At 40.9% G+C, this 17,725-nt stretch overlaps 1 protein-coding gene across 7 annotated transcripts in view; it reads right to left on the bottom strand.

The window, feature by feature from the left end:
• The window catches only part of senp6a (SUMO specific peptidase 6a), a 159,951-nt gene extending 143,934 nt beyond the window's left edge, over positions 1–16,017 (bottom strand). For 4 of the 7 annotated variants that reach the window (XM_078556770.1, XM_078556774.1, XM_078556773.1 and 1 more), the window contains exon 1: positions 15,348–15,563. In XM_078556770.1, coding sequence (XP_078412896.1) covers positions 15,348–15,378 — 31 coding nt within the window. In that variant the 5' untranslated portion in view covers positions 15,379–15,563. Of the gene's footprint in view, positions 1–15,347 lie in introns of all 7 variants that reach the window. The other 3 variants (XR_013578665.1, XM_078556772.1, XM_078556771.1) reach the window with 3 other exon arrangements.
• Positions 16,018–17,725: the final 1,708 nt, after the last annotated feature.

Genomic DNA, 17,725 nt, shown 5'->3' with positions numbered 1-17,725 from the left:
TATAGAGTTAAAAATTAGCAGTTCATATTTCTTTCTTTTGCCACTGGCTAACTACAGTTTGTTTAATAAACAGTTATTTACTTATCAAGTTTACAAACCTGGTGCTTGTCTTCTGTTAATCTAAATCAAACAGTTAGGTAGAATTGGGGCAATCTGGTGCTTTGATCAAACTTTTTCACGTTTGTCGTGGCTCGAGGAATAGTGGGGCTTGATATTACAGCGCACTATTCCCAGTGAGTCATGACACGTGGCAGATGATGTGTGCCAGGCAGACCAAATCCACAAGGGAAATTTGGTCGTGCTATCACAACGGTTTTGCAATTTGTATTTATTACAAGAAGATGTAATAAGTCCACCAAGACCTTTAGAGATTTTTTAAAAAATTAAATTATAATATTTATTAACAAAATAAAAGATTTCAAGCACATGCATACAACTACAATTACTTACTACTATAACAAATCCTAAAATTCCTAATTAACCTGACTCCCAGTTACACAAGCCCTTTAAGGCAACAGTCCAAAATAGATTTTAGATTTAAAACAAACCCAGCAAGTTAACACAGTACCCACTTGACAGTGGAATTCCAAATGGTTTTTCTCCAACTTCAGTTATTTTACATAGCAGACTTAGGCACAAATGGCTGGAGGCTTCTTGAAGACTGTTTCACACACTTCTGTTGGATGTTACATGGCCTTCTCCACATAGCCTTTCATTCTCCTTTATATATCTTTCTCTCTTTTTAAAATGTAATGTCTATTGTTTCATATGTCTTTGAAACTGTATCTTCCTCATAATATAAAAACTTTCATGTTGCCAATATTGTCAGTAACCACTGGGAAAAATAAACACACTCCTTAGCTTTGTTTATCTGGCTAGTTGTAAACAGACTAAGATCCCTTTGAAATCCAAACAATCCCTTCATTTATCTAAAAATGCAAATTCCCTTCACACCTTACGTGCTAAGCCAGCATCCATGTTTACTCATTAGCATGTCAAGCACACTTTTACACCCAGCTTCTTTTGATGATTTCAAGTTTGCAGTCTACTTGACTCCAAATGTAATCAAATCACAGACAGAACCATCTATATTTACCCCCATAAACATATTTCACAATAAACCAGGAACCAGAAAAATATTATGAAAATTATTATACTTTGGTCACAATATGATATATATATGCGGCACTCATTTCCTACCCGGTACAGTAGTGCTCACTAGAGGGAGCACTGCTGGACCAAGTAATGGAAATGAACCACTACAGATAAGAGAAGTGAATGTATTTGGAATATCTAGGCAATAACAATCATAGCATAAACATTTAAAATAAATATTGAGAAGGACATAAGGCAAGGACCTAGGTAATAAATTGGAAAAAACTGATTTTAACATGATGAGAACAGAACCATGGAGAATAAACTGGAAAAATTTAATGATGAGCTAACAAGCAGAGCAGCAGTGGAAAACAAAAAGCATCAATAAAACAGCAGAATGGGCATATAATCAACAAATGAGCTTCAATAAACAGGTGGTAAAGTGGTGGATTTTGATAGGAAGAATAAGGAGGTCACATACTTAGAAAATAATATTCTAAGCACGGGGGAGGAAGAGAGAGTTCTGGGAGTTAAATGGACAAATCACAAATTATTGCGCTGGTTAATAAGGCTACATAAGAAAAAAAAATCAAACCGAGCATTGGTTTTCACTTTTAGAGGGATAGAAATGAAAAACAGAAGTTATGTTGAACCAAGGTTTTATATGAATTTAACTACTATTGGAGTACTGAACACAGTTCTGGTCTCCATATTATAAAAAGGATATAGAGGCATTGGAAAAGGTATAAAAAAAAATTGCTTCAATGATAGCTACAACCTCTCAGTTGGGGTATCAGGAAACACTTAACAAGCTGGGCCTCTTTTCTTTAGGGGTGACCTGACAGGTTTTTTTTCAGATCTTCAAAGGGTTTGATAGGTAGACACAGAGAAGATGTTTACATTTGCAGGCCAAGACCAGAATTTGGGGCCATAAGTATAAGCTAGTAACTAATATGTCTTGGAGTTCCAAGTAATAAAACTAATAAATCCAATGGAGAATTCATGAGAAGCCTCTTTACCCAGAGTGGTTAGAATGTGATACTTGCTAAACAAGTAGCAGCTGAGGTAAAAAGCATAGATGACAGGAGGCTTGTGTGGAGCATAACCACTCGCATGGGTTTGTTGAGCTAAATGGCTTATTTCTTATGCTTTATAACATTTAAAACCACGATCAAGTGTCAGGAGGAATATTTCTCACTAAGAAGCAGGGATTAGCCAGTAATGACATAGCATAGGTGAAAAGAAATAAGTCCAAAACTGAAACTAAACAAAAAGCATACACTAACCATATGGACAAAGGGGTGAACGACAAAATAGAATTGGGAAGCCATCTAAAAAAAAACTGGAAGGCAAAGAGAAACTACAAAATTAAAATCAAGGAATATGAAAAGGAATAGTATTCTAAATGAAAAAGTCTTCTACAGATGCATAAATCATGACAGGGATGGGGCAGCTAGAATTCAAGTAATGACAACAAAATAGCAGAAACATTAAGTAATAACTTTGCCCCTATTTACCCAGGAGAGTAACATGATGGACATGACATTAGAAGAGATCAAAAAAGATGAGATATTTATGACAGAAAGATTAGGGAGTGGAGAGGAGATAATTGTGAAACTAATTCAAAAGGATAAACTCTCCGGTCTGGATGGATTACACTCGTGCATTTGAACAGTTAGGAAAGAATTAGCAGAGGCACCAGGACATTAATATAAAAATGTAATACTGCGCAAGAAATACAAGTCTTTTTTTTTTCCTTTTTTCCACTGAAATATGCCAAAGCACAAATCAAGACCCTCAAGGGCAAGGAGGAGGAGAATCCCTGCACTGACAAGAGACTTTTTGTGAACTAATTATTGAACTGTTGTGCAACATCTCTGAATCTGAACTTTACACATCACTGAGCTACAGCTGTTACAGTCGAAACAGTTTCTGACTATTGAAATTTTAGTACTGGAAATTCATCAGTTGTGAAAGGGTAGCAAATATAATCACAATTTCTAATTAGAAATTGAACCCCATTATGAAATGCTTTCTGACAGCATCTGTGGAGAAACAGAGTTAATGTCTCAAGTCCGTATGGCTCTTCTTCAGAGCTCTCCTTCAGAACTCTGAAGAGCCATACAGACTCGAAACATTAATTCTGTTTCTCTCTCCACAGATGCTGTCAGGCCTGCTGAGTTTTTCGAGCATTTTGTGTTTTTATTTTAAATTTCCAGCATCCACAGTATTTTGCTTTTATCTTATGAAATGCTTTCTGTTGAATTTGTACAGTCCCCCCCCCCCCACTATTTCTCTCTTCTATTTTGCTCACTTTGTCTATCTCTGGCTATTCTATTTGTCTATGATCTCACTCACCCAACTGCCTGCCATTCGTTTTCATGCAGCTCAGTCTCCTCTCATTTACCTCCCCCATACCTGCCCCCACCACCACTTGTCTTTGTAGTCCAATCCTCTCTAATGACCAAATTAGCTAAATTTTTTTGCTTCAGTGAGGTATCATATCACATACTTATATAAAGCCAGTCGGTTCACACAAAAACATCTACCCTCATAGGAAACAAACAATACAGAATTGTATTTCTAAATTCCCAACTTAAATTGTGGCTCAACTAAGATTCCCAATTGGGCACTGATTTCTGTAAACACAAGCAGAGCCTGAGGTCTGAACCACAGTTGTGATGTTTGGCTGCTAAGATAGAACTGTATTTCAGCTGACCTATCACTTTAAAGTACTACTCCTGATTAAGTGATCTCACAGAACTCAATCTGCAAACTTATCTCATGAAAATATTACATCAATAATTAATCCTCAGAATGAAATGACACATTGTTTTACACTTCGGAGATGTTGCAGTGTGACTGGTGCTCTCAAAACTTTTATGTAGAGGATCTTCTCTATAAATCATTGTAATTCATATTCTCTGCTGCTTTATAAGGACAGGATTGTTATGTCATGTTCTGCTGCTAAACATAGAAAATAGGAGGAGTTGGCCATTCAGCCCTTCGAGCCTGCTCCACCATTCATTATGATCATGGCTGATCATCCAACTCAATAGCCTGCTCCCGCTTTCTCCCCATATCCTTTGATCCCTTTCACCCCAACAGCTATATCTAACTCCTGCTTGAAAACATACAATGTTTTGGCCCCAACTACTTTCTGTGGTAGCGAATTCCACAGGCTCACCATTCTCTGGGTGAAGAAATTTCTCCTCATCTCAGTACTAAACAGTCTCCCCCATATCCTCAGACTTTTGACCCCTGGTTCTGGGCTCCCCCACCATTGGTAACATCCTTTCTGCATCTACCCTGTCTAGTTCTGTTAGAATTTTATAGGTTTCTATGAGATCCCCCCTCATTCTTCTGAACTCCAGCAAGTATAATCCTAACCGACTCAATCTCTCCTCATATGTCAGTCCCACCATCCCAGGAATCAGTTTGGTAAACCTTTGTTGCACTCCCTCTATAGCAAGAACATCCTTCCTCAGATAAGGAGACCAAAACAGCACACAATATTCCAGGTGTGGTCTCACCAAGGCCCTGTACAATTGCAGCAAGACATCCCTGCTCCTGTACTTGAATCCTCTCGCTTTGAAGGCCAACATACCATTTGCCTTCTTTACCACCTGCTGCACCTGCATGCTTACCTTCAGCAACTGGTATACAAGGACACCCAGGTCTCGTTGCACATTCTCCTCTCTCAAATTATAGCCAGTCAAATAATAATCTGCCTTCCTGTTTTTGCTACCAAAGTGGATAACCTCACATTTATCCACATTATACTACATCTGCCATGTATTTGCCCACTCACTCAGCTTGTCCAAATCACACTGAAGCATCTCTGCATCCTCCTCACAGCTCACCGTCCCACCCAGCTTTGTGTCATCTGCAAATTTGGAGATATTACATTTAGTTCCCTCATCTAAATCATTAATATATATTGTGAATAGCTGTGGTCCCAGTACCAATCTCTGCGGTACCCCACTAGTCACTGCCTGCCATTCGGAAAAAGACCCGTTTATTCCTACTCTTTGTTTCCTGTCTGCCAACCAGTTTTCTATCCATCTCAATACATTACCCCCAATCCCATGTGTTTTAATTTTACACGCTAATCTCTTATGTGAGGCTTTGTCGAAAACCTTCTGAAAGTCCAAATAAACCACATCCACTGGCTCCCCCTCATCAACTCTACTAGCTACATTCTCGAAAAATTCCAGTAGATTTGTCAAGCATGATTTCCCTTTCATAAATCCATGCTGACTCTGTCCGATTCTGCCACTATTTTCCAAGTGCTCAGCTATTAAATCTTTTATAATGGACTCTAGAATTTTCCCCACTACCGACGTAAGGCTGACTGGTCTACAATTCCGTTTTCTCTCTACCTCCCTTTTTAAATAGTGGGGTTACATTAGCTACCCTCCAAGCTGTTGGAACTGTTCCAGAGTCTATAGAATCTCGGAAGATGACCACCAATGCATCCACTATTTCTAGGACCACTTCCTTAAGTACTCTGGGATGGAGATTATCAGGCCCTGGGAGTTTATCAGCCTTCAATCCCATCAATTTCTCCAACACCATTTCCTTAGTAATACTAATTTCTTTCAGTTCCTCCCTCTCACTAAACCCTGTGTTCTCCAACATTTCTGGTAAGTTATTTGTGTCCTCCTTTGTGAAGACAGAACCAAAGTATGTATTTAGTTGGTCAGCCATTTCTTGTTCCCCATTATAAATTCCCCTGTTTCTGACTGTAAGGGACCTACATTTGTCTTCACCAATCTTTTTCTCTTCACATACCTATAGAAACTTTTACAGTCAGTTTTTATGTTTCCTGCAAGCTTACTCTCATACTCTATTTTCCCCTTCTTAATCAATCCCTTGGTCCTCCTTTGCTGAATTCTAAAGTGCTCCCAATCCTCAGGTCTGCTGTTTTTTCTGGCCAATTTGTAGGCCTCTTACTTGGATCCAATACTATCTCTAATTTCCCTTGTAAGCCATGGTTTGGCCACCTAAGGTGAAGGTGTTGTCCTTTAAGGACACAAAGTCTACCTGCTGTTAAGTAAACACAGGGCATGGGCAATAAAGGTTTAACTGCTCCTTTTAAAAACGTGAATTTGCAAGTTAGAAGTGTATAACTTCCAGACTACATATTTTCAAAAATGTCTTTCATCTCTCTTTTATCTGCTCAGCATCACCTGATGTGATTGCCAAGGTATATCACAGGCTGCAGATGCTTCTCAAAGGACTGGTGTTCCTCCTCTTTGAAGTCTCACCAATTTGCAGAAAGTTGTAGCAGACAAAATTAATGCTAGAGTACTGTTTTAAATACTGTTCATGTCAGATGATGAGTAATGTTTTTAAAGATGTAGCATTATACCATGTGAAGCACAATGTATTATTCTGCTGCCTCTAAAGGAGAAGTGCCTTATGGCCAAAGTCTAACTGGCAAAAGACCCACTACCCAGGTTCAATCAAAAGTTAACTGTTACTCAGGTGAAAGATCACAAACTTCACTTTGTTTGTGGGAAGCTCAGTTTGAAACCTGTAGACATTATAGCCTCAGAGTTTCTGCTCCTGGAGAGAGTGTTTCTGCTCCTGGAGAGTCTAGGCTGCAAAAGTCTCATTTTTAGTGCAATGTAGGAATTTTAATTAGACAGCATTAGACATTGGAAGTGCACATGTACATAACATACTGCACGTTAAATAGAATGTGATACACTTTTACAGGAACATTATGCCATGTGATGCAGTATATTATGCCTCTGCTCAGATGAAACTTATTTCACACTAACAAAATTTAATTGCTATTAAACACCAAGTGACATTAGCGTTTAATTGCGATCCACAATGCAGGTCAAAACCTTGACATTCTCTTAGGTATGGCTTGGTAAGGCATGAAGCATTCTATGTCAATTAAGGGAATTTAAATTAACGTTGCAAATTACGAACATACAAAATAGGAGCAGAAGTAGGCCATCCGGCCTCTTGAGCCTGCTCCGCCATTCAACAAGACCATGGTTGATTTGTTTGCGTTTCAAGTTCCACATTCCCATCTATCCCCGATAACCTTTGATTACCTTGCTTGACAAGAATTTATCTGCCCCCGCCTTAAAAATATTCAATGGCCCCACATCCACCGCCTTCTGGAGGCAGAGGTCCAAAGTTGCACAAGCCTCAGAAAAAAATTCTCATCCCTGTCCTATGAGGGCAACTCCCAATTTTAAAACAGTGCCCCCTAGTTTTGGACTCACCCACAAGAGGAAACATCCTTTCCATGCCCACCTTGTCAAGACCATTCAGGATCTCATATACTTCAATTAAGTCACCCCTCACTCTTCTAAACTTAACTCCAGTGGAAACAAGCCCAGCCTGTCCAACTTATCCTCATAAAACAACCCGCTCATTTGAGGTATCAATCCAGTAAACCTCCTCTGAACCGCCTCCAACACATTTACATCCTTCCTTAAATAAGGAAACCAAAACTGCAGAGTATTCAATATGTGGTCTCACCAATGCCCTGTATAACTGAAGCATAACATCCTTACTTTTATGTTCAATTCCTCTCATAAAGGATAGCATTCCATTAGCCATCTTGATTACATGCTGTACCTGCACACTAACATTTTGTGATTTATACACCAAAACACCTCGATCCCTCTGCACCTCGGAATTCTGTTAAGTGATACTCTGCTTTTTTATTCTTCCTGCCAAAGTGAATATCACATTTTCACAAATTATATTCCATCTGCCAGATTTTTGCACTCACTCAACCTATGTTGATCAGCAAGCTCCTTTTGTCTTCTTCATAACATACCTTTTTACCTATTTGTGTCGTCTACAAGTTTAGCTATGATGCCTTTGCTCCCCTCATCTAAGATATTGATATAAATTGTAAAGAGTTGAGGCCCCAGCACAGACCCCTGCGGGACTCAACTAGTCACATCTTGCCAAAGATCCATTTATGCATACTCTCTATTCTGCCAGCCAACCTATATTCCATGCTAATATGTTACCTCCTACGCCATGAACTTTTGTTTTCCGCAATAACCTTTGATGAGGCACCCTATCAAATGCCTTCTGGAAATCCAAACACAGTACACCAACAGGCTCCCTTTTACCCATAGCATGTTATCCCTTCAAAGAACTCTGATAAATTGGTTAAACATGATTTCTCTTTCACAAAACCATGCTGACTCGTCCAGACTAACTTGAGTTATTCTAGGGGGCCAGCAATAATCTCCAACACCTTCCCTAAGACAGACATCAAGCTAACTGGCCAATAGTTTCCTGCCTCCCTCCCTTCTTGAATAGAGGTGTTAGATTTGCTACTTTTCAATCTGATGAAACCTTTCCAGAATCTAAGGAATTTTGGAAAATTAAGATCAACACATCTACTACCTCATTAGTCAGCTCTTTTAAACCCTAGGATGAAGTCCATCTGGGCCCAGAAACTTGTCAGCCTGCAGCTCCATCAGTTTGCTCAGCACTGCTTCCCTAGTGATTGTAGTTTCACCATGTTCCTCTCTCCCTTTCACCTCCTGATTTACAGCTATTACTGGAATGTTTTTGTACGCTCTGTGGTGAAGACAGAAGCAAAATATTTGTTCATTTCATCCACCATTCCTTATTATCTAATATTAGCTCCCTATTCTCACTCTCTAGAGGACCACTCACTTTACTTATGCTTTTTCTTTTTAAGTGTCTGTAAATACTCTTATCTGTTTTTACATTTCTCGTTAGCTTCCTCTCATACTCTAATTCCTTTCTCCTGATTAACCTTTTAGTCATTTTCTGTTGTTCTTTATATTCTGACCAATCATCTGACCTGTCACTCATCATTGCGCAGTTATACACTTTTTCCTGAAGTTTGATGCTTTAACTTCTTTAGCTAACCACGGGTGGTGCATCCTCCTCCTTAGAATTTTTCTTCATAACAAGAATATACTTATTCTGAAATATCCCCTTAAATGTCTGCCACTGCTTCTCAATTGATCTATCCCCTAGACTAGTATCCAAGTTCACTTCAGCTAGCTCAGCTTTCATGCCCACATAGTTGCCCTTATTTGAGTTTAAAATACTAGTCTTAAACGCACTCTTCTCCCTTTAAAATGGGATGCAAAATTCAATCATATTGTGGTCACTGATACCTAGGGGTGCCTTCACTCTGAAGTCATTAATTAATCCTATCATATTACACAATACCAAATCTAATATACCTTGTTCTCTGGTTGGTTCCAGAATTTGCTGCTCTAAGAAACTATTTTGAAAGCATTCTATGAATTCCTCATGCAGGCTACTACTGCCAGTCTGATTTTTCCAGTTTATATGTAGATAAAAATCACCCATGATTTTAGCCATCCCTTTATCACAAGCACCCAATGTGTCTTCTGGTATACTTTGTTCTACATTGTGGTTACTGTTAGGCAACCTCTAGACCACTCGCACTAGTGACTTCTTTCCCCTACTATTCCTCATCTCCACCCAAACCAATTCTACATCCTGATCTCCTGAACCAAGGTCATCTCTACTGCATCAATGCCATCGTTGATCAACAGTGCTACCCCTCCACTTTTACCTAGCTTCCAATTCTTCTTGAATATTACATACACGTCAATATTCAGGACCCAATCCTTGTCACCCTGCAGCCACGTCTCCGTAATGGCTGTCAGATCATATTTATTTACTTCAATGTGCATTATCAATTCATTTACATTATGAATGCTATGAGCATTCAGATACAGAACCTTTAGTTTTGTCTTTTGTTATCTTTGTAACATCTAGTTTTGATTGTTGGTGCGTTCTTAAGTTTATTTTTCTCTGTCCCTTCCTGCCATTTTCTGACCCTCATTTCCCATATTACTATTTTCCTCTCTTACCTTGCCTCTCCTCTTTGATATTCTCTTTGTGTCTTAATACTCTTTTGTTTCATTATGCCTTCCTTTCTTAAAAGCGTTTGATAAAAATTTGCAGTGTGACACTTGATTTGTCTCCCAGTATTGTTCTACTCACATTCTTCTCCCTGTTCCAAGCCCATGTTGTTGTAACCAACCCTGGAAAAAACTCTTTCAAATCACTTACCTCTGCACTCTCAGGTTCCCAACTATCTAGCTTTTGGCCTTGAGTTCATTACGATACCTTACCACACCCTCTCCATCACCTTTGATGCCCTTATCCCTAGAGAATCACCAGCAATGACTTCGCTTCTCACTCATGCAATTTGCTTGGTCCACTTCTTTTCTCATCTGCCTGCTGTCCCTTGACAACATCACTGGATGTCATGGTGTCAGTGGCTATATGTTCTAATTCCCCACCACCTTTCTTGGCCCCTCCTCTGTCTCTGAATTGTCTGACTGCTTGTCCAACATCCAGCATTGGATGAGCAGAAATTTCCTCCAATTAAATATTTGGAAGACAAAAGTCATTATCTTTGGTTCCCGTCACAAACTTTGTTCCCTTAGCTGCGATTCCATCCCTATCCCTAGCAACTGTCTGTGGTTGAAACAGACTGCTTGCAATCTTGATGTAATATACAGTGAGCTTCCTACCACACATTAATAAGACTGACTCTTCCCACTCCGTAACACTGTGTGACTTTGATCTTGCTTCAGCTTATCTGCCACTGAAACCCTTTCTTACACTTTTGTTACTTACAGACATGATATTTCTCCCATACTCCTAGCCAGTCTCCCACATTCTACCCTCTGTAAATTCGAGTTCTTTCAAAATTCTTCCACCTGCATCCTATAAAACACCAAGTCCCACTCAGCCACCTTCCATGTGCTCACAGACCTACTTTGGCTTCCAGTCAAGCACTGTCATGATTTTAAAATTCTCATCCTGGTTTCCAAAACCCGCATTGCCTCATCACCATCTCCCCTACCTCCACCCACCCACTTGCAATCTCTAATCCCCACACGCCACAACTTCTGACCTATCGAGCATTCCCTATTTTAGTCACTCCACTATTGGTGGCCGTGCCTTCAGCTACCTCAACTCTGAGCTCTAGAATTTCCTCCACATCTCTTTCTCCCTTAAGACACTCGTTAACACCTCTTGACCAAGCTTTTGGTAATCTGGCCTAATATCTCACTACCTGGTTTGCTGTCAAATTTTGTTCCATAATGCTCCTACAAAAAGCTTGCAATGCTTTATTACTTTGAAAGTAATCGTTTGGTAGTACAGAACTTGAGTATTGAAAAAAAGAGACTTCTTTGTTGAAGCTTTTCGTCTTGCATTCATAAGGACAATTCGCAAGAAAATACCATTGTCAGGGGAAACAACATTTATACTGTATGAGAAGAGTGTGCTGACTGGTTGGCAGGTGGACTCTGATTGGTAGTGGCGTTGCAATGGAGAATGCGCCAGTTGATGGTGACCAATAGTTAACTGCCAAGCACTGTTTGAAATTTAAACCAGACAGCTTGACTCTGATTGGTCAGGTCATTACCCTTGGGAATGAACCAGCGAATGGATGTCACTTATTTTGTTTCGCTGAAACAGGCGCAATGTATGTACATAAAAACAAAAAGCTAAAAGCTACTGCGGATGCTGGAAATCCAAAACAAAACAAAAACAGAATTACCTGGAAAAACTCAGCAAGTCTGGCAGCATCGGCGGAGAAGAAATTAGTCAACGTTTCGAGCCTCCATGGCCCTTCGGCAGAACTGCAGCATAGTTTCAACAAGGGAGAAATATAAATTGGTTTAAGGTGGGTGGGGGGCGGGGGGGGGGAAGAGACACATTGAGGGTGTGGTGTGAGCAGATAATCAAATAATCTTCCGACTAGGCACTTTACAGCCCTCTGGGCTGAATATTGAATTCAACAACTTTAGATCTTAAACTCCCCCTCCCCCCATCCCCACCCCGTTTCTTTTCCCCCCCCACCCGCTTTTTTTTCAATAATTTATATAGATTCTTCTTTCCCCACCTATTTCCATTATTTTTAAATCTAAAACTAAAACCTTTAGTCTTTCCACCCCACCCCCACTAGAGCTGTACTTTGAATATCCTGTATTCCATTCTTAATTAGCACTTTTCTCAGACAAAGACCACCACCTTCAACACCTCTTTGACCCTTTTGTCTCTGACATCTTTTGATTATCTGCTCACACCACACCCTCAATGTGTCTCTTCCCCCCCGCCCCCCACCCACCTTAAACCAATTTATATTTCTCCCTTGTTGAAACTATGCTGCAGTTCTGCCGAAGGGCCATGGAGGCTCGAAACGTTGACTGATTTCTTCTCCGCCGATGCTGCCAGACTTGCTGAGTTTTTCCAGGTAATTCTGTTTTTGTTTTGCAATGTATGTACATGTTCTGTCTACAAAGAACAGGGCCCTGTGTATTGATAAATGTAGTTTCCAGTACAGGCAAATGTGCCACACTGCGAGCCCAACTGACAATCTTAAATTGGTTGTCAGCATAATTCTTAGCATATTGAGGATTATTCAGAAAATGTTGTCCAATCGTGGAATCGCATCTAATGTTGGACACGCTGTTTTTTGAGTTTTGCAACCACAGGCTGGTTGGGTACAGTCCGTACCTTGCCCGTTGTGAACAGCGGCTGAGACATGCTGTTTGATACGATCTGCCAGTCTTTGGGACTAACAGCCTACATACCTAGCATCACACTGGCACTTGAAATTCATACACCACATTATTTATTTGTATGATAGACAGAACATCTTTTTGGCTCGACGGTAGCACCCTGTTGGTGATGAATACCATTCATGTTGCTACTGCATAGCAGCAATGTGAAACAGCTAGATTCACCTGCTGTTCAAAATTTTGAGATACCTTGCCCTTCTAGTGTAATCTGGGGTAAAATGGGCACTTTTCAGGGCTGAGTGTGATGGCATTGGGCCCGTTCATGAGTTGCACAATATACAGCTTGAAACGATCTGATCAGGTTAGCCATTATCCCATAGAATGTTTCTGATGCACCCCATTTCAACATTAAGCATGCATGGTGAGCAAATGGCTCAGGCCCTATTTACGAGGTTGCTAATAAGGCCAATCTTATAGTGCGTGCAACCGAAGAGTCCCAAAGTGTGTATTGACTAGTGAAGGTGGAACATTGGTTCCTTAAGTTGAACACTCCACTTAAGGAAGCCATAGATATTTGCGCTGCAGCACTATATCATGGCGATCTAGACCCGCCATCATTGCATGAATCAGTATTCATTGAGCTTATGAACTCAGCAACTTGAATATTGATGAAAAAAAAGAGTCCTGCATTCATCAGGACAATTCACAAGACGACAATGTAAGGGAAAACAACAAATTTATACTGCACGAGAAGGAGTGCTGATTGGTTGGCAAGTAGACTCATGCTGCTACTTTGCAATACTCAAATACTTTAAAAGTGCTATATAAATGCAAAGTATTGTTGTTGAATTGATGGCGAGATAGTGCCCACTGGATATACTAGTTTTATTCTACTACAAGAGAGAAAATCTGACCAGCAAGCCAACTCACTTTGCCATGATGTAGTTATGTTGATCACTTTTACATCATTTCTTCTTTCCACAAGAATATGTGCAGTTCCATCAGTTACAATGGAGCAAAAATCAGACGCATTCAAGATCAGTAGTGGGGTAAAGCAGGTGCCTGGTGCCAACTCTCTTGGGCATACTCTTCTCTATGCTGACATTGTTCATGCTCAGTGACTCAAATTAGGGTGTCAATCCACATACCAGAGCTGACAGCAAGTTGTTCAACTTGACAAGACCGCACACCAAGTCCAAAGTGCATAAAGTCCTAGTCTGAGAGTTGCCATTTGCTGATGATGCCCCACACACACATTCCACGCTTAAGTTTACTGTAGATCAGTTCTCCCAGGCCTGTAAGGAGCTTGGAATGATAATCATCATCAGGGAGACCAAGGTTCTGGGCCAGGGCATAGAGGCTCCATCTTCCATTAACGTTAATAATCTCACTCTGGAGGTCATCAACTGCTTCGCATATCTTGGATCGACCATCATCAGCAACCTGTCACTTAATGCTAAAATGAGCACCAGAACTGCTAAGGCTGCCGTTGTCATGTCAAATTTGAGTAATCAACTGTGTACCAACAGTCAAGTAACCAAAAATACTAAACTCCATGTGTACCAGGCATGTATTCTCAGCACTCTCCAGTACAGTAGTAAGTCATGGACAATTTATGCAAACCAAGAAAATCAGCTAACAGCTTCTACTACCAGTGCCTCAGATGAATACTGGGCATCTCCTGTTTCTATTCTGCATTCAGTCTTGAGCCTCATTTATTTCACAAATTAGTTTATGGTGACTGAAAATTAATGGGGGAGGGGGAGGGGGGAGTGATTCATAAGCATCATAGCTGCAATTAGCTCCTCTTTGAAATAGGATTTGAAAAAAATGGACAGTTAAACTTGGAATAGTTTGTGTATCTATCCCATTTCCAAACTAAAGAACTTTGAGACTCAAGGTTGAATTCACAGCTTGTTAGCAGTTGCTGTGTACAATTTCCCTTATGTTAAAGGTCACATTGGAGGAAGGAGAAACAATTGGGACACTCATTTACGCACTGTGTTCTATGAAAGTATACTTCAACCCAACCTGGATCGATGACAGCTGCCATGGAAAATACATATCACAACGTGATAACAACATGGGTAAACCTGACAATAAAAGACCAACAAAACGAGGAAAACAAAAAAAAATAATTAATTTTAAATGGCCTCCACTGAAACCGCATTAAATAGTTTGGCCCAAGCTTTTACTCCTCGTTACTCCAGACCGTGGACTACAGGTGCTTGGGTTGAAATGTCAACACAGTACAAGTAATCTGGAAAGGTATCTTATCAAAAGGTAGAGCATTTATACCTTGCTGTATTTTGTAAAATTCTGAAGTATTATTCCACATATTTGGAGGTACACCGTGGCGTTTACGAAGGCTTTAAACGAAAGCAAAAACGATTTCGATTACAAAGCACCCAGTTAACAATAGTAACAGAAAATGTTAGCCGTTCAGCTGCTTCCAGTACTTCACGTTCGTACTTTTTTGTGTCTAAAGTTGACTTACAACAGTTCCAAATGTGAGTTTCTGTCAGTCCTGGAGGCCTACACCGTGTGGAACAAGCCTTAAATCAGCACACACACACTAAAGTCAATTACCCTGGTATTTAAGTCTCACACAACATATACAGAAACCAGCGCATTTCTTTTCCTTTGGCAATAATAAACAAACCGACATTACCGTCTACAAAAAACCGACAGCTAGTGACGCCAGCTCACCTTCCAAAAGCAGGCTTCTCCTTCCCGCCATTTTTGTTTTCAGTCCTTTGTGGCCTCCGGCAAAACGGTGCCGGCGGTGCGCGGGCTGCACAACATCAGTTCGGCCATGTCAGTGCGCAAAGGCCGGAGGGAGGAGAGGGGGGGTGGGCACCAGCAGGCCGGAACCAACCAGGACGGAACCAACCAGGACGGAACCCAGCAGCCCCGGACCGGATAACTCCCCCCCCCCCCCGGAACCCAGCAGCTCCGGACAGGATAACTTCCCCCACCCCCCGGAACCCAGCAACCCCGGACCGGATAACTCCCCCCCCAACCCCCTGGAACCCAGCAACCGCGGACCGGATAACCCCCGGACCAACCGACCTGGTGTGCCCTCTTCACTGTCTCATTCTAATGCCAGATCCACTCCTAGCGGCCCTTTCCTGCTATAGACAAATGTATGTACGTACACGTAACAAGAGGAAAACAAGAACAAAAAATGTAGTACTCTGGATTTTTCCCCTCAACTTATTGTTTCAAAAACGGCTGCGTTTACCGACTTAGTTATTTAAAAAGTGATTCTGACCGCTGTAACCATTCCCTCAGCGGTTAATCGATGCATGATTCCCCCTTTATCTCTAGCTAAGTTGCACCTGTTCTTGCATTAAGACTACAAAGGGAGGGGATCTGCTGGTTTTGCATCGCGACTGTTTCAGGTGAGCATCAACTACCTGACGGAGTAAAGAAGCTAAGACGCTAAGCAAACTTAGGTCATTGCCATTATTTCCTGTCACAGTTAACATGGCAATTTTTATTCTCAATGCAGAGAATTTCTGCTCCACAGGATGTGTTGTAAATCAGACTGCTCAATACCCCCTCATTGACCAAACATTCTCAATTCTTAGCAATTCCCTGCAACCTCTAATATGCTTAAGGGCGCAGGTATTGAAAGTACTGACATTCTCCGGGAACCTTTTTTTTTAACCTAGTCCGCCTTTTTTTCACACGGTCTAATGTACAGGATTTTTTTTCCCTCTTCAAAGTACTTCTTAGGTTTACAGCAGGATTCACAAAGCCTCTACTGGGAAAGTGAATGTATATGAAACTGAGCCAAAATCCTCAATATATATTTTTAAAATCTTGTATTAAAGCATTTTGTACACTAACTCGATAAATGTTTGTAAATACTTAATAAAGAAAGGAAGGAATGCTTTCATGACCTAACCCCTCCCTATCTCTAAGATCTTACAGGCCCCATCCCAACTCTGGCATCTTGTGCATCCTGTCATTGATGGCAGTGCCTTGAGTTGTCTGGGTCCTGTACTTTGCAAGTGCCTTGAGTTGTCTGGGTCCTGTACTTTGCAATTCTCTCCAGCTCTTTCTTTAGGACTGTTCCTAAGCACACTTTCTGTTACATAAGAACAGAAGAAATATGAGGAAGAGTAGACCATATGGCACACTGAACCTGTTCTGCCATTCAATATTATCATGGCTCATCATTGGCCTTAACTCCACATTCCCACTCACTTCCCATATCCCTTGATTCCCTGAGGCCAAAAATCTCTCTATCTCAGTTTTAAATATATTCAGTGATGGAGCTTCACAAGTCTCAAGGGGAGAGAATTCCAAAGATTCACAACAATTTGAGTGAAGAAAGTTCTCATCTTGGTTCTAAATAATCAGCCTCTTAGTCTAAAACTGTACCTTTGTGTTCTAGAGTCCTGAGCCAGGGAAACAGCCTTTTCTGTCCGCAAGAAAGACCCAAACCTCCCTGTCGCTTGCCATTTTAACACTCCACCCTGTTCTCTTGCCCACATGTCTGTCCTTGGCTTGCTGCATTGTTCCAGTGAAGCCCAACGCAAACTGGAGGAACAGCACCTCATCTTCCGACTAGGCACTTTACAGCCTTCCGGGCTGAATATTGAATTCAACAACTTTAGATCTTAAACTCCCCCTCCCCCCATCCCCACCCCGTTTCTTCCCCCCCCTTTTTTTTCAATAATTTATATAGATTCTTCTTTCCCCACCTATTTCCATTATTTTTAAATCTAAACTAAAACCTTGTTAGTCTTTCCACCCCACCCCCACTAGAGCTGTACTTTGAATATCCTGTCTTCCATTCTTAATTAGCACTTTTCTCAGACAAATGTCACCACCTTCGACACCTCTTTGACCCTTTTGTCTGTGACATCTTTTGATTATCTGCTCATCTCCACAATCACCACACCCTCAATGTCTATCTCTCCCTCCGCACCCCCCCCCCCCCCCCCCCCCCACACACCCACCTTAAACCAATTTATATTTCTCCCTTCTTCTAACTATGCTTCAGTTCTGCCGAAGGGCCATGAAGGCTCGAAACGTTAACTGATTTCTTCTCCGCCGATGCTGCCAGACCTGCT

This window comes from Cetorhinus maximus, chromosome 14 (genome assembly GCF_964194155.1).
Source record: "Cetorhinus maximus chromosome 14, sCetMax3.hap1.1, whole genome shotgun sequence".
NCBI classification, from domain to species: domain Eukaryota; kingdom Metazoa; phylum Chordata; class Chondrichthyes; order Lamniformes; family Cetorhinidae; genus Cetorhinus; species Cetorhinus maximus.
This window is presented reverse-complemented; position numbering and strand designations above follow the sequence as displayed.